The sequence below is a fragment of the Carassius gibelio genome, chromosome B2 (genome assembly GCF_023724105.1).
Source record: "Carassius gibelio isolate Cgi1373 ecotype wild population from Czech Republic chromosome B2, carGib1.2-hapl.c, whole genome shotgun sequence".
NCBI classification, from domain to species: domain Eukaryota; kingdom Metazoa; phylum Chordata; class Actinopteri; order Cypriniformes; family Cyprinidae; genus Carassius; species Carassius gibelio.
In genome coordinates, this window is record NC_068397.1 from 3,368,436 (window position 1) to 3,394,207 (window position 25,772).

General features: G+C 36.0%; 2 protein-coding genes across 3 annotated transcripts; both read left to right on the forward strand.

Moving 5' to 3' along the window:
• Positions 1–1,494: 1,494 nt before the first annotated feature.
• aqp1a.1 (aquaporin 1a (Colton blood group), tandem duplicate 1) lies at positions 1,495–7,605 on the forward strand. Its single transcript, XM_052548707.1, has 4 exons — positions 1,495–1,931; positions 2,810–2,974; positions 5,543–5,623; positions 7,083–7,605. Exons 1-4 carry the CDS (start codon positions 1,575–1,577, stop codon positions 7,260–7,262), a joined length of 783 nt encoding a protein of 260 aa, XP_052404667.1. The 5' UTR covers positions 1,495–1,574; the 3' UTR covers positions 7,263–7,605.
• A 9,096-nt stretch (positions 7,606–16,701) lies between these two features.
• On the forward strand, positions 16,702–25,389 carry LOC127951072 (aquaporin-1-like). 2 transcript variants are annotated; one of them, XM_052548705.1, is made up of 5 exons: positions 16,702–17,113; positions 17,798–17,962; positions 18,095–18,175; positions 19,294–19,499; positions 25,210–25,389. In XM_052548705.1, the coding sequence occupies exons 1-4, from the start codon at positions 16,748–16,750 to the stop codon at positions 19,489–19,491; spliced, it is 810 nt and encodes a 269-aa protein (XP_052404665.1). In that variant the 5' UTR covers positions 16,702–16,747; the 3' UTR covers positions 19,492–19,499; positions 25,210–25,389. The 2 variants fall into 2 exon arrangements, with proteins under 2 accessions (XP_052404665.1, XP_052404666.1); XM_052548706.1 differs by having other exon boundaries at positions 16,703–17,113; positions 19,294–19,471.
• The last annotated feature ends 383 nt before the right edge of the window (positions 25,390–25,772 follow it).

Below are 25,772 nucleotides of genomic sequence, written 5' to 3' on the forward strand. Positions count from 1 at the left end.
GTTGTTGGATTACATGTTTATCTTCTTCAGATCCTGATGTTCTCTGGTTATATAACCAAAGAGTGCCAGAATATGGCATTGTTTATATATATATATATATATATATATATATATATATATATATATATATTCAAAATGCAATATAAACATCAGTTTAGAAATGCTGAATTAGCCAGCAGGAAATGTAAACACAAGTTCATGTGCTTTTAGAGAGATAAGGCACACACTAGTTCATTTACAGCAGGAGTCAGATAAATCCTCAAAGCACTGATAGCAGATGACCTTTAAAGACTTTATTTTTGGCTATATGAATCAGATATTCAATCAGATTGAGTGTTGAGGTAGCATTAAAACAATATGTGAAAGAATGTGCATTACGTTTTACATTTTGGTGCCATTCCCAGCGGGCACCTTGATGTCAATTTGATGTCAAATGTAAGTCAAGACTTGATCAAAGATGCTGTAACATCTTTTAAAATTCACTTTGGACTGCGATTTCTGCCAGTGGTAATTCTGTGGGAATAAGAAGTTAATTGGTTTAATTTATATGTTGGCCAATATGTTTAACGTTCAATTTAAATCAGATCAACATCACATCAATGTTTTTGGACATACATTTTGATGCCAATTAGATGTCTTTTCAACATCAGTTGCCCACTGGGTTTACTTTGAAAAGCAAAGCACAAAATAAAGCTCATATAAAGTTAGTTCAGAGAAAAGATCTGGAAAATCAAATCTTTGCATATGCATATTTGGTTTGAGGGGTTTTATGCAATGCAATGACATTCCTACATTATGAGTGTGACTTAAGAGTACAAATCATTTCTTGGGCTGTAGGTTACTGTTACTTTATTGTCTGAGGTTAAGAGGGAGCTGTGTGTGTGTGTGTGTGTGTGTGTGTGTGTGTGTGTGTGTGTGTGTGTGTGTGTGTGTGTGTGTTCACTACCATGTTGTGAACTTAATGGGAACCCTCCTTTGCTGAAAAATTCATTAAGTACTTTTATTTTTCTGTTTGACTATTACAGACTGTTCAGCCAAATGTCTGGTCACAGAGTTCATTTATGTATCTCATAGTCCAGAAAGTTCAGAGTGTGCAGAACTTTAATCTTGACAAATGGTGAAAACTTTGAAGTGCATGAACTAATACATGAGTGTTGATTTGTGTAACATTTTAAGTACTACAATGTTTCCGATCTTCGCTTTGATAAAATGATTCTAAAATGTGAAAAACAGTAACAGTCCACTAGTTTGTTCTCCAAGCTGGAACAGAATAAAAGTTTGGCTGTGTGCAGTGTTAAAATCAAACAGAGATCAGAGGTTAAATAAGGCGGGTTATGGACCTTATCTTCCAGACTTTAAGTGTGAATGAAATGAAGAAAAACTAAGTATTTCTCATTACTTTGCCTGCCTCTTCTCCTCTCTCTCACTCACTCTTTTTGCCCCCGTAGCTGAAACCCGCCCCCTGTTTCATTAGCAGGACCTGCCCTATAAATACTCTCTTTTGGCAGAGAAACTTACTCAGTGCCCTCAGAAACCCCAACATTAACACATCTGTGTGCCCAGAGCTGCCAGTCATGAAGGAGCTGAAGAGCAAGGCGTTCTGGAGGGCTGTTTTGGCCGAGTTGGTGGGTATGACCCTCTTCATCTTCCTCAGCATTACAGCTGCAGTTGGACACCCCGACAATAACAATCCAGATCAGGAGGTCAAGGTGGCTCTTGCGTTTGGTTTGTCCATCGCCACTCTTGCTCAGAGCCTGGGTCACATCAGCGGAGCCCATCTGAATCCAGCTGTGACGCTGGGCTTGCTGGCCAGCTGTCAGATCAGTTTGCTGAAGGCTGTGATGTACATCATCGCCCAGATGCTTGGTGCAACGCTGGCGACCGGCATCATGTTTGGCATCACCGGTAGTGAAGCCCTGGGGCTAAATTCGGTGAGTACACTGATCTTCAGTATCTCTGCTAGACACCTGTCTCTGACTGCTCTGTTTACATGATTACATAAAACACTTAATATAGTTCCAATTCATTATTCATTCTAGTTTAAAATTTTTACTCATTCCAATGAAACTCCAAAATATAATATTCTGTAATTAAATATACATTTTAAGTCTAGGAAATTTATTATTTGTTAAATTACAAAGTTAGTAGTTACAGTTACATATACAAATAAATAATATTTCTACACTGTTAAAAATATATTGAATCCACTTTGGTTTTATGCAAGAACAAATCTAACAATTTTAAGCTTCAGATAACACACACGCACATATATATATATATATATATATATATATATATATATATATAAACTTCAGACTGATTTCAGCAACATTTCTGATTTTCATTTACTTTAAGCTGATGTTCTAAATTTAAAAAAAAAAATCTTTTTTTAAAAACTTTATGCACAAAAATAAAATTAAATATAATGAAAACAGAAAATGTAAAAATAAAAACGGATTCAGAATATGAATTAAACTATAACAGTTGCTCACTGATACTGAAGCAACACTGCTTAACATTTCAAGAAGGCTTAATGCACTTATTACTTTGCCAGTAAACAGTCATGTCATGGTATTGCTGAGTGACATCAGACAGCTGTCCTCTGTACTGAAAACATTTCTTACTTGCAAAAATGTGCATTTACATTACTTTTCCTGCTTATATCTAACTGTATAAGTAATCAAAGGAGATTCATCTGCATTAAATGGATTTTAATGCTTAGGATGCATGCAATGAAATGATTAGAAATACTGATTACTGTTGTTTGAATCTACACCACAACCAGACTAAATCAATGTTTTATTTACAGCTCAAGGAGGATTTTTCTCCTTGTAAAGGTTTAGGTATTGAACTCTTCGCTACCTTCCAGCTAGTGCTGTGTGTCATAGCAACCACAGACAAAAGGAGGCGGGACGTGACAGGCTCCGCCCCCCTGGCCATCGGCCTCAGCGTTTGCTTGGGCCATCTGACAGCCGTGAGTAATCAGCATTCAGTCTTCTCCTTCTCCTGCTGCTGTCTCTTTCTGCATCAGCATTCCTGTAGCTGTTGTAAATACTGCCGGGGTTACCATATGAATACATAAAGCAACATGACATTAAATAGAGTGATGTTTAAGTATGTAAATGAGTTTCTGCTTTAAGAGAAATAATAATAAAGTATAACTGATTCAAAAATCTCGGTAACGCTTTAAAATAATGGTCCGTTGTTAATAAGTAGCTATGCAGGAAGTAATAGGTAGTACTACATTAACACTTAACTTAATACTATTAACTAATATAAAAGCAAGATTAACTAAGCAGTAAGTAATAGCTCATTTAGGACATAGGTAGTTCCTTATTAGTTATTTGATAATTACTAAAGAAAAATATCGTCATTGAGAACTACTTTGGAACTATGGCCAACTAATGAAGAATAACCAATTAATTACTAATCACAACAGGTACGTCTATAAAGTGAACAATTAGCTTCTTTATGGAAACGTGTATCCATATGATATATTTTATGAGCTCCATTAAGTTCAATGTCTCCAACTCTAATAACTTTAACGTTAGTGATATCATGCTGGGGAGGGCTTCTCTTCAGGAAGTGACAATAAATAATGATGTTCTCTTGTCAAAACATCTTTGCATCCTTCATGAAAACATTGACTGCATTTATAGTGTTAAGCACAAAACAACATCTTCCAGATTACAATGTGTCTGGTAGAATATCACTAGTTCCTCACAGAAATATATGGCTGTACAGTATGTGTCAGATAATTTTATTGTAAATTACTTGTGAAATCCATTACTCATTACTCAAGTGTTATCTTGTCAGACTTACTACTATAGTGATCTGGCCCATTATTTTAAAGTGAAAAACATGTTAACTCCTGACTAATTACTCAAGTGTTACCTTGTCAGTCCGCATGAACTAACGTTACTAGTGATCTGGACCATTTATTTTAAAGTGAAAGATTTTTTATTTTAAAGACAACATTTCTTAAAACTACATAACGTTACTGTTATAAATAAACAAATAACAAACAAACAAACGTAACGTTAATCATTTATTTTTTGCGAAAATATCAAAAGTGGTACCAAAAGTAGTTCAAATGATAATGAGTTCCAGTCGCAGTCCTCTATATGGAGGTAATAGTTTTTATAGGGTACAGAGCAGAATTTAATTTATTAATCCATGAAATTATGTATCTGTCTTCTCTCCGTGAAGGCGCACTGCCGCAGTATTCAAATGTCATAAACTGAAACACAACATGTCGCAATCTGTGACGAATTGGATGAGGACCAATGAGCGTTCGATATCAGTGCCGTAAATCATGTCGTAACGTGGCGCACTGGCGCTATTTTCAAATTCATAACGAGCGCGAGCTCAGCTTTGACCAGTGTTGCCAACTTAGCGACTTTGTCGCTAGATTTAGCGACTTTTCAGACCCCCATAGCGACTTTTTTCCAAAAAAGCGACTAGCGACAAATCTAGCGACTTTTTTTGACAGACCTTATTTAGTCTCTGAGACTCTCCGGTACTGCCGCACGAGCTCTCTCTCTCTCTCTCTCTCTCTCTCTCTCTCTCTCTCTCTCTCTCTCTCTATCTATCTCTCCCAGCGTGCGCACACGCCTCACTCTCTCTGCATCTGCTATGTTCAACGAGCAGAGAGGAGCAGCACTTTCAGTTAAAAAAATATATTCTGTTGCTTCTAACTCTATTTTACATACAAGTATAGCCGAAATCACAGTACAATCATTATCTTAATCTTATGTGTATGTGATTTCATTAGACAATGTTCTGAATAGGATTTTAAAATACACACGTATTCTCATGAGATCACATTGAACACTCGAGTCATGGATTTCACAAGTAATTTACAATAAAATTATCTGACACATACTGTACAGCCATATATTTCTGTGAGGAACTAGTGATATTCTACCAGACATTGTAATCTGGAAGATGTTGTTTTGTGCTTAACACTATAAATGCAGTCAATGTTTTCATGAAGGATGCAAAGATGTTTTGACAAGAGAACATCATTATTTATTGTCACTTCCTGAAGAGAAGCCCTCCCCAGCATGATATCACTAACGTTAAAGTTATTAGAGTTGGAGACATTGAACTTAGTGGAGCTCATTAAATATATCATATGGATAGGCTATATATATATATATATATATATATATATATATATATATATACGTTTCCATAAAGAAGCTAATTGTTCACTTTATAGACGTACCTGTTGTGATTAGTAATTAATTGGTTATTCTTCATTAGTTGGCCATAGTTCCAAAGTAGTTCTCAATGACGATATTTTTCTTTAGTAATTATCAAATAACTAATAAGGAACTACCTATGTCCTAAATGAGCTATTACTTACTGCTTAGTTAATCTTGCTTCTATATTAGTTAATAGTATTAAGTTAAGTGTTAATGTAGTACTACCTATTACTTGCTGCGTAGCTACTTATTAACAACGGACCATTATTTTAAAGCGTTACCAAAATCTCTTGCTCAGTCACCCATGACTCCTTTTGTTTTGCTCTGTTTAGATCAGTTTCACTGGATGTGGGATCAATCCGGCTCGATCCTTCGGCCCTGCAGTGATTCTTCAAGATTTTACCAACCACTGGGTAAAGATACATCTCTGTCTTCTCCTTAGAAAGTTAATATATTATATCTAAAAATAATAGAGAATGAATATATTAAATGTAAACCATTCAGGATCTTTTCAGAAGACAGAATCAGCTCATGTTGAACTTTTATAGTTAATGAGCAACACATATATTGTTTTAGATGATTGCCTAGTAAAGAATAATCAATAGTTAACTTAGTTAAATCATGTTTGTGTATTGTATGCTAATAGTAACTAATAGTCACATGCAGAGACTTCTATTTAAAGAGACAGTTCATCCAAAAATGAACATACTCTCATTATTTACTCATCTTTAAGTTGTTCCAAACCTGTATGGGTTTCTTTCTTCTGTTGAACATGATTATATTTTTAGGAATGTGAGTATCAAACAGTTTGGTCACCACTGATTTCCATAGTTTGGCGTGAAAAATGCTTTGGAAGTCAGTGGGGACCAGTAACTGTTTGGTTACCCAGATTCTTTAAAATATCTCCTTTTGTTTTCGACAGAAGAAAGAAACTTATACAAGTTTGAAACAACTTGAAGGGGAATAAATGATGACAGGAATTACATTTTTGAACGAACTGTCCCTTTAAGGTCCAGCTTTTCATCCTGTGAATGTATTGTTTGCTCACCTGCCATATGGTGTTAAATAGTCATAATAAAAACGTATTTAAGATGTTTATGAGATATTTGTACACAAAAACATCTTGAAGATAGTTAGAAGTTAGTGATATGAATAAATCCCTTACCTTAAGCATTTTTATATGGACATGAATGATACCACAAATTTGTCCTGTTGAGAAGAAATGAGCTTTTAACATCACTGCATACTTACATAGGAAGAGGTCATATTTGTAGACAAGAAGACTTGGAGTGACCCCTAATTTGGGACAGTGAGAAAACCCAGAATACCCTACATTGTTAAAAAAAAAAAAGATTTAAAAAAAAGGGTCCTCTTTTGAAATACTGTTGACTACAAGTATCTTTGCAAGTACAGATACATGTCAACTAACTCACATTAGCGTATTAGTAGACTGGCAGGCTAGGGTTAGTAGATTAAGTTGAAATGCACTTGCAAAGTTAACAGAATGTCTAAACTGGACCAAAATGTGGTGCAGAAACAATTTTCACTCAGAAATTGCTAGTCTGTTTCACAAACAATTACAAAGAAATGGCAAATAACATGTTTAAAATAATTAAATTTGAAGTAGAAAAACTTTTTAAAAAGTTAAAGTTAAAAGTAAAAAAAAAATGTTTTTAATTCTCAAAAAAACATGTTTTATAGTAGCAACTGACCACATGAACTATTGGAAAGTCAGAAAAGCTTTGCATTTTAGCAAAAGTAAGCACCCTCAGGAATGTTTCATATGAAATTACATAAGCGATCCCACAAACACAAGAGACTTTTGAATATTTTTGAATTTGTTGTTTGAAATTATTTCTCTGTTGTTTCCAGGTCTATTGGGTAGGCCCTATGTGTGGAGGTGTGGCAGCTGCGCTGGTCTATGACTTCCTGCTCTTCCCTAAACTGGACGACTTCCCCAACCGTGTGAGGGTGCTGATGTCCGGCCAGGACACAGACTACGAACTCAATGATACTGATGGTCCTCGTGCTGTCGAGATGTCAGCAAAGTGATATGATACTCTTGAGTATTTAGTGTATGATATTCATCAAGACCAAAAAACATCTGTAAATATACCTGTTTATCCATCAGGGAAAGCATTCATTTTAATTGACTATATGACGTGTGGAATTGCAAGTGTAAACAATGTTCAAAGAGACATTTGGCATTTTTTTATTGACTGATTAGAGTTTTGTATTATTGTTTGTACTCTTATTTAGCGAATCAGTATTTACCTCAGGAAATTTATACAGTTTTCTCTGTTTTTTCCCTTAAACACTTTTTTCACTTTGTATTGTGTTGTGTCCACTATGATATTGTTTTTTTATTTTTTTTATTAAACGTCAGAATGTTTAATCCTAAAGTGTTTTTCTTCAAATTACAAAAAATGTATTCCAAGACAAAAGGATTCAATATTAGCTGATGTTTTTAAGATGCTCATAAACAAGGGTTAACCATCAGATATCAAATCCAATAAATTTTTTGAATCCATAATAAAGGAGTTACTTTGGAAGGTATATCCATAAAATTTTACAAAACCTGCTTTGTATTTAAATGTTGACGACAGCCATTTAATCCACTGGTGGTGAATTAAAAATTTCCAGATTGTCAAATATGGCATGAACAGAAATAAATGAAGACTTGAGCTACAACTTAACTAAACTTTAAATATGAACATGAACCATGATTTTAGAAACTCACTGACAGTTGTTAAACTCAAACAAAAGGGACAAGGGACTAGGGAAATAAGAGGGCTATAAATACTAGTCCTAATTAGGGTAGCGAGGCACAAATGAGAAAAAGCAGGAAATCACAGAAGGGAAACAGGAACTACAACTTCAAACTAAAAGACTAGATAACAAGACAAGAGCACAAAAGACACAGAAGCCTGACAGCAATATTTAACTTTTCAAAGATGCCATATGGCCCTTAAGCTTTCTGTAGTCTAATGCTGTGTTCGAAATGCCAAAGGCCTACTATCATACTACTCTTACTATTTCTGCAGTATCTTGTATTTATGCTGTGTAAAGTGTGCAAATTTTCTGTATGCATCAAATATCATCAAATACCAGAATCTACTAAATATAACTCAAGTACACTGAAATCAGTACAGAAGCTGTGTTCAGAATGGCATATTACCACACAACTCCTACTATATTGCTGCGTTTATACTGTGAATAGTAAGAGAATGTTCAGTATGCATGGAATGCACGGATTATCTGATGCATTTGTTGAAATCTGATGTATGCATCTGAAGACACTGCATGGGATACTGCAATGCGCTCCATGTAATGTTTCATCTTCAAACGCGAGAGTGAACTGGAGGCGGGGAATGGTAATTATAAAACACTTTTATACATACATGTTACTGTAAACTACAAACTATCACTGTGTATCAATATCGTAAGAAGGACATAAATTGTATTTTAATCTCTACTGCATGTTTCAGGAACTAATGGCAGGAACTATTTATAATAACTCTGCCCGCCAATGGCAGGTTGCTATGAACAGCACTGCAAAAGATGCCCATTTATCTCTAGCATCAGTAGCGCAGCTGATAAAAAACATGTGATGAACAATTTTGACATGAGTTGACCCGAGTTTGAGGTCGCCCTTTACCAAAACTTGTTCTAGGCTACTCTTTTTCCCACCACATATCAGATCAGAAAGGCATTTATTTTCAATAAAAATAAAGGAAATGTTTGATATTTGGAAATAAAACATCTCATTAATAATAATACAGTGTTATAAGATGGTCAGCAGTATGGGTGTAGGGAGGTTTATGTCCCAATAAAGTTGCATTCATTTAATAATATTTTTAATGATATGATAATTTAAACACAATGTTATTGCATACTGTTTTATACTGTTTTATTACAGTACTGAAATATAAATATCTATCACCTAACTTCTATTTACAAAATTATTATTAGTTCTGCTCAGTATGTAAAGTCCTTTAATTATTATATGAGTTCAGTTGGGTTATATAGCATTGTTTACTAGCATTAATCCTTAATTAATAAGTCTTTGTAAAAAGAATGGTTAGTGCATTTATTTGTGAGATAACAACCTCAGCAGCTGTGTGAATTAAAAGGGGGGGGGGGGTGAAATGCTCGTTTTCACTCAATATCCTGTTAATCTTGAGTATCTATAGAGTAGTACTGCATCCTTCATAACTCCAAAAAGTCTTTAGTTTTATTATATTCATAAGAGAAAGATAGTCTGTACCGATTTTTCCCGGAAAAACACGAGCGTCTGGAGGCGTGACGTGTGGGCGGAGCTAAAGAATCACGAGCGCGAGTAGGCTTTTGGGTTGAGAGCATGTGGAAGCTGTGACATTACCGTGAGGAAAAAAACATCCAAAACAAACCATGGCTTACAGTCAGATTCAGCCGTTTATTTATGATCCAGAATCAGATCCAGAGGCTGAAATTGAACAAGAGCAGCATCAGCAATCAGTCTCTATGTGGTATTTACTGAAACTGTATATATTTGCTTAGCGGTTTTGGAAAATGACTAAGTTCCACTTTATGTCGTCTTTTTTTTTTTTTTTTTAAGCTGTACATGTGGAAAGTGCAGTTTGATGGCAACATCGCATGTTGTTTACTTGATGTGCTTACGCGCCGATAGCTAAGTTAACAACACAGAGATATTTGAAGCAGTTTTACTCACCGCCTGCGGTTCCAACACACGATCGTGACCCTTTTTCGTTGGGACTGCATTATCCTTAAGAAATAAACGATGTGCAAATCCGTCGTCAAACTGGGCCTTGTTTGTAAAACAATCATCTTCGAAATGCAGGGAACAAACATAAACACTTGCACAACTCCGTTGATGCTCTGTAAAAATAAACTCTGTCCACTGGTCCCTTAATGCTGTTTCTCTTTTGGTAATCTGTGCAGGGTTGTCTTGCCCTGGCAACCAAAAACACACTTCTTTTGTGACATTTGGCGACGCTCTCGCTCTGATCAGTGAAGTCTGTTGTGCTCTCAGTGCTCTGCTATACTGGAGCGCGCGCTCTTCCGGCAGAAGTGCCTCAGGACCCATATAAGGAAATTCCGCTCCATCTAACGTCACACAGAGCCATACTCGAAAAAAACTTTCCGAAACTTGTGACAAACCGGAAGGAGTATTTTTGGAACAGAAATACTCCTTCAAACGTACAACTTAATTTTTGAAACTTTGTCCATGTTTAGCATGGGAATCCAACTCTTTAACAGTGTAAAAAACTCAGTATGCATGAAATAGCATTTCACCCCCCCTTTAATGTTTCGTCATGTGACAACACTTTAGCACACTTCTCTGAAACATTTGTTGTTTATTGTATACTGTTTCACACGCTACTATTAAAAAAAAATGTAGGCAGTATAAACTGTGTACTGGGCAGTAAACGGTAACCAAGTATACCATTTTGAACACAGCATACGTCTTCATTGAAAAGTGTCGGCTAAATGAATCCATGTATTGAACCTTCTCTAATGGGGAGAGTAAAAGGAGGAAAATTAGAAACATGCATAATTTAAATATCATTTTTGGGAGCAATTTGGAGTGAAATGTGACCTGGATATTTTTGAATGTCTGTGTAAGTGAACTTGATGCAGTTATGAAGTATATCAGAGAACAATCTTGGTTTAACATAAGCCATAGAGAAGTATGAAACAGTGTGTGACACACACTTATCAAAGAACTGTTTGTACAGCAAACACCAAAAAATGTTAATTTCTTCATTTTTACGCATGTACTAACACTGACATGTATTTCGCAATTTCAAACATTTATATACAAGAATATCAATATTACCCAAATGATGTAACTGTTTAAACAATTTATGTAACTGATGTTGATTTTTAAGACCATGTCCTAGTTTCATTGGCTGCATATTTGGAAATGATTGACCATAATTTTCTTTCATATCGGCTTCTCTGAAGAGGGAGGCAAAGTGCTGTTTTTAAACAAGAGAATGGTGTGAAGAATCTCAAAGTCAATAAACAAAAAAGTCAGTCCACACATGTACAGAAATGCTTAATACATGTGAATAAGCCATCTCGCACTTCTGGAAATGGTGCGTAATGATGTTTAATGGATTGTAGCCACCCATGGATAAAGCCTGGAAGCCCACCTCCCTCCTTTGTGCATCTTATTCTGTCTCGTATCCTGTTCCACACCAAGGAATGTTACATGTCTTTTTTCCCTATTGTTCCCAAGGCTGTGTAGTAAACCAGTGCTCATGGATGAGTAGCCTGATAATAATGAAATTAATACATTTTCTGCATAATAAAAATTTTGTTTTCCAAAGTTTTATCAAAAATAACATGCCTTTTTGAGACCACTTGCTAAAATATTTTGTACTGAATTTAGAAAAACTGATGTTTGTTATTATAACTTATGTCATTATAACTTATAAAAGTTTAATTTAATTGACCATTTTTGTCAGTTAATAAACAATAAAAATGTTGACAGCAGCCCTGTCCCAAGCAGAACTCTAATGGGTGACACACGTCATGTCTCATACACGCTCAAGTTGGTTATTTCACATATAGATGAGCATCAGTAGTAATGTTCATATGATGCAAAGCGTTCGTTTTTCACCACAGTGAGATGAAAACATCTCAACTTTTCAGAAAGCTGCAAGTGCACCGCAGGTCATGTGACAGGAGCTGACCAATCAGATTCATCCTTCTGGTAAAAACATTGAAAGCTCAGCAAAGGTGGAATAACAGCTGATCATAGCTGCACATGGATACTCTTATTTAAATAAATTTAATAGCAGAGCTACTGTCCACCAAAGTATATTGTTTTCCCATTTTTAAATTGTTTTCAATGGGAGCACAGTTTTTTTAAATGCTAGAATCATGAGATGCTGATAGATGCTATTTCAGTCTGAGCATTGAGAGATTTGACGTTTTTTTCTTGGTGGTGAGAGCTGAAGAACGTTCAACTTAGGGTTAAACCAAGCGGCAACCTCCCTTCTCTCTTGTGAAGCCCATACAGAAGTGACTTGAACTGTAATTCATTGACTGTCTGCTAGAGGCTTGCTGCAAAAGAGAGTCACTCCCCTAGACTCACCATGTCAAAATGCCTGGTTCAAAAAAAAAATGTTGGTCTATATAGCAAATTTTGCCCTTCGTGACAACTGTGAGGAGGTGATTTTCTTTTTATTACTTATACATTTAAATTATATTAAGCCTTAAATTTCTGCCTAAATAAGGGTGTGGCCACTAGAGTGACAGGTGGATTGGTGCTGCTGTCAATGCATTTTCAATTTTCGATTATCCAGTGTGAGTGACGTGCTGCCAAGATGGCAATGGCCAACCTCCGCCCACTTTTTGTTTTAAAAACGTCTTGGGAAACCTATGGTTGACGTCAAAGACTCTACATCCATGTTTTTGTACAGTCTATGAGCAAAACATAGCGCTCATCCCTGTCACTTTTTAGTCTGCCGTCCAATCACAGTGGAGGAGGGGCGGGGCAAAAACAACACTGACCAATCACCACATTCTGGTTGTTCAACAGCAAGACGATGACAAAATGCTTAACAATGGAATAAAATAATTTAAAACTAGGGCCAAAGCATGTACTTTACTTTCTGTCATCATTTTTATATCCAGAAATAAATAATCAGCAAAATCAGATTATCCGAGGATATTCTGGATCATATCAGCCAAAGCGTCTTCGAGCACTCTCAAGCGCTCACAGCTAGGTTGCTAAGCTGGCTAAAAATGCATTGGTGAACACACGGCCTAAAACTTTGCTGTATTCCACACTTTCGTGACATAATGCCTCTTCAGGAGCTCTGTGGTGGAGCTCGCCTCATGAAGTGTTATGATCCTGTCATAATGGAACCTGCTGTTTAAGGACTGCATTTTTAGGACAGCGCCACCTAGCTTATTGTACTCCATCAGAAGAGACCTGCTTCCAGTTATTTTTAGCTGTACAAAACATCCAGTAATGCTGGTACTTGTTATCATATTAGTTTAATTTATTAACGTAATCATAAACACACTAGTTTGTAGCAACTTTTTAACGTTTACTACTTTAAGTCAGTTGCACAGCAGACAAGACAAGCCAATCCACACTGCGTAATACAAATCAAGTCTCATGCAAGCATATATTTGCATTAAAAAAATAAGGTCTTTCATTAGGGCTCATATTGGGGGACAAAAATGTATTTAAATGTTTCAAAAGGCTTACCAACAGTTCTGTTTAGTGTTTAGGGATTGGTTAGGAGAATATATCGATTAAGTTTAAACATTTAAAACTTAATTCATACATGAAATTGAATAATACAAATATAAAAAAGGTCATGCATCTGTTTGCTCATTCAAAAGATCTAACAACGAACATTTTGCTCTTACATCTGGAAGTGCATACCATTATTTGGGTAGCATTTTATTTTACAGTCCTCTTCCACATGTGCAAACCATGTAGTTATTATAGCATTTACAATAACTAGGTAATAACTAGATATTAACTCTGAACCTACACCTAAACCTAACTTTAACCCATGTAGTTAACTTGTATTACTCAGTACTTTCAAGTACATTGTCAGGGAACGTGAGTGCACGTAATGGAAAATAAAGTGCAACCATTATTTTGCATTAGTTTTAAAGTTTTAAATAACAAATGACAATACACTGATTTGGGGACAGTTTAAAATTTCTTTTAAATTATGATTTTGCCATAATTGGCAGAACATGTGATATTCTTGTTGAATCATGGTGCCATCTGGTGGTATGACTGACAGGAATGCCCAGAGGACTCCTGTAGCTCAACCAGCAAAGCCAAGCTCATGGGTTCAGTTCCCAGGGAATAGATGGACTGATAGAATGTAGATCTTGAATGTAATGTAAGTCTCTTTGGATAAAAGTGTCTGTCAAATGCATAAATCTAAATATAAACTCACCTAATTTTGATCAAAGGTTAAAGAGGAGGTTACAGAGTACAGGACAGTATCAGTGAAGAGCCTGCTTGAGATATGTGACATACAAAGAAAACAAAGACACTTCAAGGTAAATAACTTGTGGAGAGTGTTTCTGGATGAAAACTCACTATAAATCAATGCAAATTATCCTGAATTTATTTCATATCATATTAATCCAATCATAGTGTTTGCTTGATGCCTTTGTTCCCAAGATATAGATGTTAACGCACGTCCTGATTTTGCCAAGTTCGATGTGTTCCTAGGTCAACATATTTTGTTGACCCTGGAACAACATTTTACTCTAAAAATATATTCTTAACCATATCCCTACACCTAAACCTAACCTTAACCATGAGTAATCCCTAAAATCAGAGGAAATGATAGATGAATGACACTGATGTACAAGCACCAAACACTGATTTTAAGCGTAAACTTCACAAAATCTATAAACTGGTTCTAAAAATCTGATTGGTTAATCACAATGTTGTTCCAGGGTCAACAACGATGTTGTCCCAGGAACATGTCTCACTTGGTAAAATCAGGTTCTGCAGATGTTAACTTTGTTGTTTTCCCCTTATGTTGACAACATCTTAAATAACAAAGGGTCTTAGTTCTTTCTGGATGTCTTAAAGGAGAATAATTGACAGAAAATCAGAACAGTTTGTCCAGGAAAGCATGAATCTACAAAAGACAAGTTTCTTTTGTCAACTACTGCTGCTGAGTCTCTTATCAGTGTCTAGATTTGTGTGTGTGTGTGTGTGTGTGTTCCCTCTCCTGGGTCTACAGAGTTAGTCCTTTGATGTGGTGTATTCAAATGTCTCCAAAGTGTAACCATTCTTCTGAAAGTTTTATTCTGTGAGATCAGACACTGAGACAAAACCTCACTTTAAAATGCACATTGTGTGTAAATAAATCTAATGAAAATATAGCTGAGGAAATGTGATGCAATGCTGCATGTGCATCTAAGTAGCCAGAGTGCAGTGGGAACAGAGAAGATGCAGACCAGCTTCTGTAACCAGTGTACACTGTAAAACTGTCAAATGTACTAAATGCAAAAAGTTCATTTACTGTACCTCATCACTACTGAACGTTTATCACGCTTAAGAGCGTGAGAGACAAGTTACGACAATGAGTTACAGCAGGTTTAATTTTCCCAGTGTACTTTGCTGTAGACTTTTAAATTAGAGTTAATGTTGAAATTAAGTGTTATTTTATGCACACGATTAATATGTGTGTGTGTGGGGGGGGGGGGTCTGTTAGTGTTTAATGTCCTCTTATATTAGGATTTCAATTTGTTTAAGTTGGCTGCAATGGTATTTTCCTATATTAGCATACATGCACAAATACACACCTAGACAGACAGATTAGACTTCTTTATGGGGTTTTATTAGGCACATTGGATTTCAATGCAGTGCAAGTGTTTTCTATGGGAATCTATGACTAGTTCTACACTGGACACATCAAAGTGAAAGTTACAAAGAACAGAGCATCAGATGACTTTTGGCAACTTGGTTCACAACTACTTATATGGATATTTTTGTGTTCTCAATAGCAGAAAAAAGTCTTAGATGTTACCATATATCTACTGATGTGCATAGGTGAAAGTTCATTTTAGAGGATCTGGGTCAGGTGATTTTAGTCTGATCTATTGGTTTTCGATTCATGAACCAAGCATCTAATATGGGTTAGAGATCTGAGCTAAATTGCTCAAATTTAATTTAGGAGCATAACATCTCTCAAACATGCAGAATAGGGTTCTTCAGAAGGTGGAGAACCTTCAACATCCGAAGAACCTTTCTGTTTCACAAAAGGTTCTTTGTGGTGAAAGAAGGTTCTTCAGATTATAAAAAGGTAAGAATGAAATGGTTCTTTAAAGAACCTTTGTTTGAATGGTTCCTTGTGGAACAAAAGATGGTTCTTTTATAGCATTGCTATATTTATATTTAAAAAGTAAAAAAAGACCTGTTCCGACACAAATGTTCAGCAAAATCAGTCAGATTTTTGCATGCAATTTTGTCTGTTCAGACTAATGTATAAAAATGCCACATGGCCTGAATGAAAATGCAAATTCACTCTCATTACGTGGCACTTTCAGAAATTTGACAATGCACAAACACCAAGCTGTATTTTACTTAACAGCAGTGGCTCTGGGAATGTGGCCAAAAGTGCAAATCTTATTGGTTGGCCACTTTTTTAGCAAATTAAAATGTTCATCACATCAAATATTTGTCTTGGTGTGACCAGGTTTTAAACCTGAAAAGCTTGAACAGTGTTCCTTATGAATAATATTGGGCAGCACAGGATCCAGGGAACATATGACTAACAAAAAAGCAAAAGACAAAGATCTTGATTTGAACATGGATCTACTGGATCTTAATTTTTCTTGTTATGTGATATTATCTCTTAGGCAGTTAGCAATTAACTACCTCCTTCCTCCTGACTTTTTCTGGTCTAAAACTGTGGTTGCTTTGTTAAAACCAGTTTCCTGTCAGACATCTTTCACCAAGTGTTTATAAGTGTAGCTTAGCTGGCATTTTCATTTACCAGCTAAAAGGCAAAGAAGGAACAATACTCATAATGGCACGAGAGCTGAAAAGTTGGTCGTTTTGGCGGGCAGTATTGGCAGAGTTTGTTGGGATGACGGTTTTTATTTTTATTGGCATAGCTTCCGCCATCGGAAACAAGCACAACAGATTTCCAGACCAAGAGGTTAAAGTAGCTTTAGCTTTTGGCCTGGCCATTGCAACATTGGCTCAGAGTTTGGGGCATATCAGTGGAGCCCACCTGAACCCAGCTATTACTTTAGGACTTTTGGTCAGCTGTCAGATCAGTTTCTTCAGAGCAATCATGTATATCGTTGCCCAGATGTTGGGAGCTGTGGTGGCAAGTGGCATTATGTTCAAAGTTAGTCCTGACCCTGAAACAACACTGGGACTCAATAGGGTAAGTTATGTAATATTAAAGTAATTTTTTATTATTATTTTTATGTTTGTTTAACAATGAAATCACACTGGCATATATTCAACAAAGGAGAGGTTTCGATGGCGTCTGGGGCAGAAAAAGGGTGTCAAATTAGTTTTTACAAAATGTGTTTTCAGGGCTGTCAAAGTTGACATGCATTAAAAATATGAAATATTTTAAATAATTTTCAATACATAGTATTATTTCGACAGTAAACAATGTAAACACTTTCCATATGATATCTTATGCAGTAGTGCAAAGACTATAAAATAACAACCATTTTGACCTGAGAGCAAAGTTTATACTCTTTTCTTCTTTTCATTTAATATTTTAAATACAGTTTCTGTTGGCCAAAACAATTATTGTGTGTATTATCTTTTAAATTTTCACTTTTTCATGAATTTTATTTTGTAATTAAGTTGTACAATAAATACTATGTTACTTTAGGTCCCCGTTCTGACAACATACCCCATGTAGTGTGACTAATAAGTGGTTGTTTTTTTTTGTACTTTTTGTTCTGATAATAATACTGCAGTGGTTCAAAATTCATCCAAATATTAAAAGGTCTTGAAATTGCGATTATTATCCCATGCTGTTGTTATGTGACTGTAGTAGTATACTACAGAAGTACTTTACAATGTAATCCAATTTCTTTTTTTCTTATAGCTGAGTAACGGAGTGAAAGCTGGTCAGGGATTTGCCATTGAGCTTTTTGCAACCTTCCAGCTGGTCCTCTGTGTCCTGGCCATAACAGACAAAAATCGCACTGATGTCACAGGCTCTGCACCTCTAGCCATCGGACTCTCAGTTGGTTTAGGGCACCTAGTTGCAGTAAGCAATTGACTTTTATTAACCAAAAGTAAATTATATGTATAGTTCTTGCAAATTAGATCAGTAGGTCTCCAACCAAGTTAAGTCAAGTCTCCATCATAAACTTTACAAGCTCTTCATTCCTGTCCCCAGATCAGTTACACCGGGTGCGGCATCAACCCCGCTCGATCTTTTGGACCAGCTGTTATTCTTGAATCATTTAAAAACCACTGGGTACGTCCTTCCCCATTTTTTTTATGTTGGATTGTTGTAAGAACAAATTGAAACACTTTATTTTCATAGTCCACCATAAAAATTCTACTAACTGTTAATAACTTTGTAACTACATGTCAACTAGCAGTCCTTAGAGTATTAGTAGTCTGTCTGCTTAATATCTGCTAACACTTTATTTTAAAGCTCGCTCAACAGACCCTCAACTGAATATAAGTGACTATGAAAGTCTAAAAATTCTACTATCCCTAACCATAACCAGTTTATTAACCCCTTAAGTGTCACCCCCCTTTTTGGGGGTAGAGCTGAAAAGACTCTAATAAGAGTTAGTTAACTTGTAGTTGCAAAGTTATTATAGTTACTAGAATATCTGAAGTAGATTATTAAATTATAGTTTAATCAGTGCTTGGTCAAATGTAATCTAGATTGCATAATCATGTTCTACAAATTAAGTACTTGTAAATAGACTATATTACATTTTTAAATACTTCAAGTAATTAGAACAAAGTTAGTTTTTTACTGATTACATATTATTCACATGGTCACATGACCTGCAGAATAACAGGACTGGTATAATAATGTTAAATGCATTTCATGTTGATAATAACAATGAATGGAATATATTTTCTTTCTCTTTGTACTTTTATATCAGTATGCTACAAGATTATCTTATTTAAAATAACATGATAAACAAGTTAGGTCAAAAGTAATCTAAAAGTAATAAAAAAGTAATCTGATTACGTTACCTAATGTGTAATGTAACTGATTACATTCCTAACCACAATTTTTGTCATGTAACTTGGATTCAGTAATAGAGTACAATTTTAAAGTAATGTACCAAATCGCCATTGCCTTTTGAATAAAAATACAAATTAATTTATTGCTTAATTGCAATTTTATTGCTGTATGATTTGGTTGTAGCCTAGGTTAAAATGCACTGACAAATTGGCACAACTTTTTTTGCATACTTTGTGACACATTGTACTTCCTCTAAGTTTCTTAGGGCTGAAAGAAAAATTATTGTTTTTTTTTGTTGCTGTTTTTGGTTATCGGTTCTTTTGCTTTAAAAAAAATCAATAAATCAATCAAAGACCAAGTGTAATAATTATTTCCTCACATAGATCTACTGGATTGCGCCGATGACTGGAGGGGTGGCTGCTGCTCTTGTGTACGACTTCTTGCTCTGCCCGAAAAAGGAAGCGTTTCGCAAGCGTATGGATGTCCTGAAAGGCACGGCTGATCCAGACCCGTCTGCGACAGAAGCGCTAATCGAACCCCGAACCGCCAGATCTGGTTCTGGTCAGTGGCCCAGGCCATGAAATGTCTTGTAAATACACCTGTTTGTTATGTCCTTGGTTTTGGTATGTAGATACCTGAAAACTTTAGCTACGTACAACACCAAAGCATTCAATACCATTTCTCTTGTCATTATCCTAACGACAGTTTTGTCAGCTTCTTTTCCGGCTGAGCTGACTACATGCACAGCTATTTCTGTGTCCTACTCATAATATCTAAATTTAGTGTAATTCAGTGCACTTACAGATTTATTCATTGGAAGGGAATCATTTCTGTTTTAAGGGCTGGCAGATCACTGAATAAATTAATCTTGTTTTTAGCATTACCGTGACTTATGTTGACTTTTGAATATAAATATTTTTCATACAATTTATATGTAATCAGTCTCAAATGTTAATGTGCTGGCAGCCCTATGCTGGATTCATACAGTTGGGGTCTTGTGTTCACATGCATCTTGCAGAATACAAGTGGCTTGTATTTGTAATATTTATTATTATTATTTTGTAGTACCCTCAATAAGTTATTTCAAATGATCTCATCTTGTGGATTCTTCAAGGTGCATGGAAACACATGACGAGAACTATATATAATCAGTGAAAGGTTTGGAATAATTCGTTTGGAAAAATTTGGATTTTTTTCTGCATTTTTAAGTCTGCATTTATCTGATCAGAAAATAATGTGATTTTGTGAATAATTATTTTTATTTGTAAATAACTGCTCTCTATTTGTATATATTGTAAAATCTAATGTATTCCTGTTATGCAATGCATCATTACTCCAGTCTTCAGTGTCACATGATCCTTCAGAAACCATTCTGATTTGCTGCTCAAGAAACGTTTCTGATTATCAGTGTTGAAGATTTTTTGCTGCATAATATTTTTGTGGAAACCATGATATACAAAAAATTGGGGCAAGTAATTAAAAAAAAGATGATACATATAATGCATAGTAGATAATACATTTATTCTGCAAGGATGCATTAAATTGATTTTACAGTAAAGATATTTATAATATGTTACAAAGAAGTTTTAAAGTGAATTCTGTTCTTTTGAACTTTAAAAGTCATCAAAGAATCCTGGAAAAAAATATTAAATTAAAATATTAAGCAGCAGAAAACGTATCCAAAAACGTTCAAAACTTGAAAAAGTTCTTAATTATTCCAAACCTTTGACTGGCAGTGTATATTTAAAGGGATAAGTTTCGATCTTCTGTTCTTGTATCGCTAAATAGTGAACCACATTAAGTCAAATTTGAAGTACATCGGTTTCTGAGACACTAGTATACTAAATATTCAAAAACAGGTTTCCCTGTTGATGGTCTTTTGGGAAGACAATGTTACTGTATCTCTGGAGTGGGATATAGAGGAAAGAGTTTCGATAGAATTAACATTCATATTAACATTTGAACATTGATAGAATTACACGTCATTTTTAATAGTTTGCAAATCTGTAGCAAAATGTTCTCAACACTGTACTGTGTGTTTTATGAGAGCACTTCTGCAAAGCAGTTCACACGTACAAACCGACCCGATGTCAACTTCTGTATCGCCTCCAGACTAACGGATACTAAAGCTGTCACACGAGTCAGCAACTTGTTCACTCTCACAAATTACAAATCATTTGAGCAAGCTGACCATTAGACAATGTCACAACCTGAATGTCTCGGTAACTGTTAACATAATTTATAAATATAATATCCAATAGTACATTGTAAAGGAAGGATTCCTTCATGGCACAGTCAGAGGTACTGAATGCATGGATCTACTCAGATATAGCGTTTTTAATTAGCACTACACCTAACCCTATTAAGGAACTGCAATTAAACCTCTTTAGGGACAGCTTTTTGTTCATCAGAAACAATCATCTACCATTTGTTTTTAAAAACAATGGCACGTTCCTGTCAGTCTGTCCAACATCACACTTTTCACTCCTATATACAGGTCCTTCTCAAAAAATTTGCATATTGTGATAAAAGTTAATTATTTTCCATAATGTAATGATAAAAAATTAAGCTTTAATATATTTTAGATTCATTGCACACCAACTGAAATATTTCAGGTCTTTTATTGTTTTAATACTGATGATTTTGGCATACAGCTCATGAAAACCCCAAATTCCTATCTCAAAAAAATAGCATATTTCATCCGAACAATAAAAGAAAAGTGTTTTTAATACAAAAAAAGTCAACCTTCAAATAATTATGTTCAGTTATGCACTCAATACTTGGTCGGGAATCCTTTTGCAGAAATGACTGCTTCAATGCGGCGTGGCATGGAGGCAATCAGCCTGTGGCACTGCTGAGGTGTTATGGAGGCCCAGGATGCTTCGATGGCGGCCTTATGCTCATCCAGAGTGTTGGGTCTTGCGTCTCTCAACTTTCTCTTCACAATATCCCACAGATTCTCTATGGGGTTCAGGTCAAGAGAGTTGGCAGGCCAATTGAGCATAGTAATACCATGGTCAGTAAACCATTTACCAGTGGTTTTGGCACTGTGAGCAGGTGCCAGGTCATTCTGAAAAATGAAATCTTCATCTCCATAAAGCTTTTCAGCAGATGGAAGCATGAAGTGCTCCAAAATCTCCTGATAGCTAGCTGCATTGACCCTGCCCTTGATAAAACACAGTGGACCAACACCAGCAGCTGACATGGCACCCCAGACCATCACTGACTGTGGGTACTTGACACTGGACTTCAGGCATTTCCTTCTCCCCAGTCTTCCTCCAGACTCTGGCACCTTGATTTCCGAATGACATGCAAAATTAGCTTTCATCCGAAAAAAGTACTTTGGACCACTGAGCAACAGTCCAGTGCTGCTTCTCTGTAGCCCATTTCCTGCACATGCCTGTGCACGATGGGCTCTGGATGTTTCTACTCCAGACTCAGTCCACTGCTTCCGCAGGTCCCCCAAGGTCTGGAATCGGTCCTTCTCCACAATCTTCCTTAGGGTCCGGTCACCTCTTCTCGTTGTGCAGCGTTTTTTGCCACACTTTTTCCTTCCCACAGAGGTGCCTTGATACAGCACTCTGGGAACAGCCTATTCGTTCAGAAATTTCTTTCTGTGTCTTACCCTCTTGCTTGAGGGTGTCAATGATGGCCTTCTGGACAGCAGTCAGGTCGGCAGTCTTACCCATGATTGCGCTTTTGAGTAATGAACCAGGCTTGGAGTTTTTAAAAGCCTCAGGAATCTTTGCAGGTGTTTAGAGTTAAGATGATTAGGTTAATAGCTCGTTTAGAGAACCTTTTCATGATATGCTAATTTTTTAAGATAGGAATTTTGGGTTTTCATGAGCTGTATGCCAAAATCATCAGTGTTAAAACAATAAAAGACCTGAAATATTTCAGGTGTTGTGCAATGAATCTAAAATACATGAAAGATTAATTTTTATCATTACATTATGGAAAATAATGAACTTTTATCACAATATGCTAATTTTTTTAGAAGGACCTGTACAGGTGCATCTCAATAAATTAGGATGTTGTGGAAAAGTTCATTTATTTGAGTCTATTAAGTCAATTCAAAGCACAAAGACTGAAGTAGTTTAAGTCTTTGGTTCTTTAAACTGTGAGGATTTTGGTTCACATTTAGCAAAAACCCACCAATCTCAACTATCTCAACAAATTAGAATTCCTCATAAGACCAATAAAATAAAATAAAAAATGTTTTAGTGAACTGTTGGCCTTCTGGGAAGTATGTTAATTTACTGTACATGTACTCAAGGGGCCTCCTTTTGCTTTAATTACTGCCTCAGTTCAGCGTGGCATGGAGGTGATCAGTTTGTGGCTCTGCTGAGGTGGTCTGGAAGCCCAGGTTTCTTTGACAGTGGTCTTTAGCTCATCTGCATTGTTTGGTGTCTTGTTTCTCATTTTCCTCTAGCTCCACAATAGAAAATCTAGTTTCCACAATAGCCCATAGATTCTCTCTGAGGTTCAGGTCTGGTGAGTTTGCTGGACAGTCAAGCACACCAACACCATGGTTATTTCACCAACTTTTGGTGCTTTTGGCAGTGTGGGCAGGTGCCAAATCCTGCTGGAAAATGAAATCAGCATCTTCAAAAAGCTGGACAGCAGAAGGAAACATGAAGTGTCAAAATTTCTTGGTAAACAGGTGCAGTGACTTTGGTTTTCAAAAAATACAATGGCAGATGACATTGCAGCCCAAATCAAACTTGGAAACACTGGACTTCAAGCAGCTTGGGCTATGAGCTTCTCCACCCTTCCTCCAGACTCTAGGACCCTGGTTTACAAATGAAATACAAAACTTGCTCTCATCTGAAAAGAGGACTGTGGACCACTGGTCAACAGTCCAGTTCTTCTTCTCCTTATCCCAGGTAAGATGCCTCTGATGTTGTCTGTGGTACAGGAGTGGCTTAACGAGAGGAATACGACGAGTGTGGCCAAATTCCTTGACACTTCTGTGTGTGGTGGCTCTTGATGCCTTGACCCCTGCTTCAGTCCACTCCTTGAATCTAATTTCCTTTACAATCCTCATAAGCCTGCGGTTATCTTGGTTGGTTGTGCATCTGTTTCTTCCACACTTTTTGCTTCCGCTCAACTTTCTGTTAACATACTCGGATACAGCACTCTGTGAACAGCCAGCTTTTTTGGTAGTGAATGTTTGTGTCTTACCCTCCTTGTGAAGGGTGTCAATGATTGTCTTTTGGACAACTGTCAGATCAGCAGTCTTCCCCATGATTGTGTGGCCTAGTGAACCAAACTGAGAGAACATGTTGAAGGCTCAGGAAACCTTTGCAGTGTTTTGAGTTGATTAGCTGATTGGCATGTCACCATATTCTAATTTGTTGATATAATGAATTGGTCGTTTTTTGTTAAATGTGAGCCAAAATCATCACAATTAAAAGAACAAAAGACTTTAACTGCTTCCGTCTGTGTGCATTAAATTCATTTAATACACGAGTTACACAATTTGAGTTGAATTACTGAAATAACTTTTCCAAGACATTCTAATTTCTAGAGATGCACCTGTATATGAAAGAAAAAATACAATAATTCAGCAAACGAAGAAAAGTTTTTCAACAAATGTGTCATTAAAACTTGCTGGCGTAAACGCTTTTAACTTCCCCTGTAGCAATGAAAACACAGAGAAGAAGTATATATCGGGTGTCTTTTCTGAGGGTGGGGTGACACTTCTGAACGGCATTTATTGAGTGACAGAACTGCAACACCCAGACGTTCAGTCATCAGTTTCCTCACATTGTGGTGCTGAGGCATAAACAAACGCATGCGGTAGATCTCTTCAAACCCAGCTGTACTGCAAGACAAAAGCTGAGTCCAAAACAAATTAAACAAGATTGCTATGGTGTAAAAAGGAAAGACATCATCAACTTTGTGAACAATAGGACCAAATCTATTAGATTAGTCCTTGAGCCTCTCAGTCCAATGGAATAGTTTGTATTATTGCGTGATTTTTGTAAATGTCTGTTAACTGTTGTGAATGATAAGATCAAGAAGTGTCTCAATTGAAAATATTCCAAGGACACCTTGAACATTCAGTTTCAATTATAGCCCGGCTATTAAATACCTGTTAGACACTTTACTTTAGAATAGATTCGATATGGAATCAGATATAGATGGATTCATTTATACAGATGATTACATCGATACACCTAACCAACATACACCATCTTTATTTAGCACCACTATTCCTGTAACAGACAGAATTTTTGAGAGTTCTGACTTGTGTTTGTCTTTTTCCTTTCTTCCTTTTCTTTTCCGCTTTGCAGGAGCTGAGTAAAGATGGATTCCATGCAGAACCACCAGGAAAACTCCTTTCTTGACAGAAGTAAATTGACTGGGTTTTAGATCTGCACACATGTGTAATGCTGCATTGATGGATTATGTCAGATTAAATATATAATGTATTATTCTTAAAATTTTGATGATTAAAGCTCTTTCTCTATTACCATTATTGTATGATGGACATCAGAATATACTCTTACTACAAATAAATAAACTAAGTGAAGAAGAAAGAAATGAATTCGTCACAGTTGCTTGTAACTTCACTTGGCCCTGAGCTCAGAAGTGGCATTAAAGTACAGAGAAATGACACCTTTTTATGTCACTTGGGACCGATTCCCACTGTAAACTAACATGCACAACTATCACATTGGCGTGTACTTACAAAGCACATATTAATGCACAACCATGTTCTAGATCCCTTCACCAATCACCAGATTAGAAATGAAAGAAATATAAACATATTAAAATAAAATGAGTATGTAAATTGATTTGTTTTACATCAAAGCATGTTTGTAATGTCAGCATGTTACAAATGGTAACCATAATT

Bases quoted from the DNA above. Each gene is read 5' to 3' on its own strand.
- aqp1a.1 (XM_052548707.1), top strand. From the start codon at position 1,575: ATGAAGGAGCTGAAGAGCAAGGCGTTCTGGAGGGCTGTTTTGGCCGAG. The intron at 1,932-2,809 runs GTGAGTACACTG...TTTTATTTACAG, and splicing joins AAGCCCTGGGGCTAAATTCG to CTCAAGGAGGATTTTTCTCC. The intron at 2,975-5,542 runs GTGAGTAATCAG...TGCTCTGTTTAG, and splicing joins GCTTGGGCCATCTGACAGCC to ATCAGTTTCACTGGATGTGG.
- LOC127951072 (XM_052548705.1), top strand. From the start codon at position 16,748: ATGGCACGAGAGCTGAAAAGTTGGTCGTTTTGGCGGGCAGTATTGGCA. The intron at 17,114-17,797 runs GTAAGTTATGTA...TTTTTCTTATAG, and splicing joins CAACACTGGGACTCAATAGG to CTGAGTAACGGAGTGAAAGC. The intron at 17,963-18,094 runs GTAAGCAATTGA...TCCTGTCCCCAG, and splicing joins GTTTAGGGCACCTAGTTGCA to ATCAGTTACACCGGGTGCGG.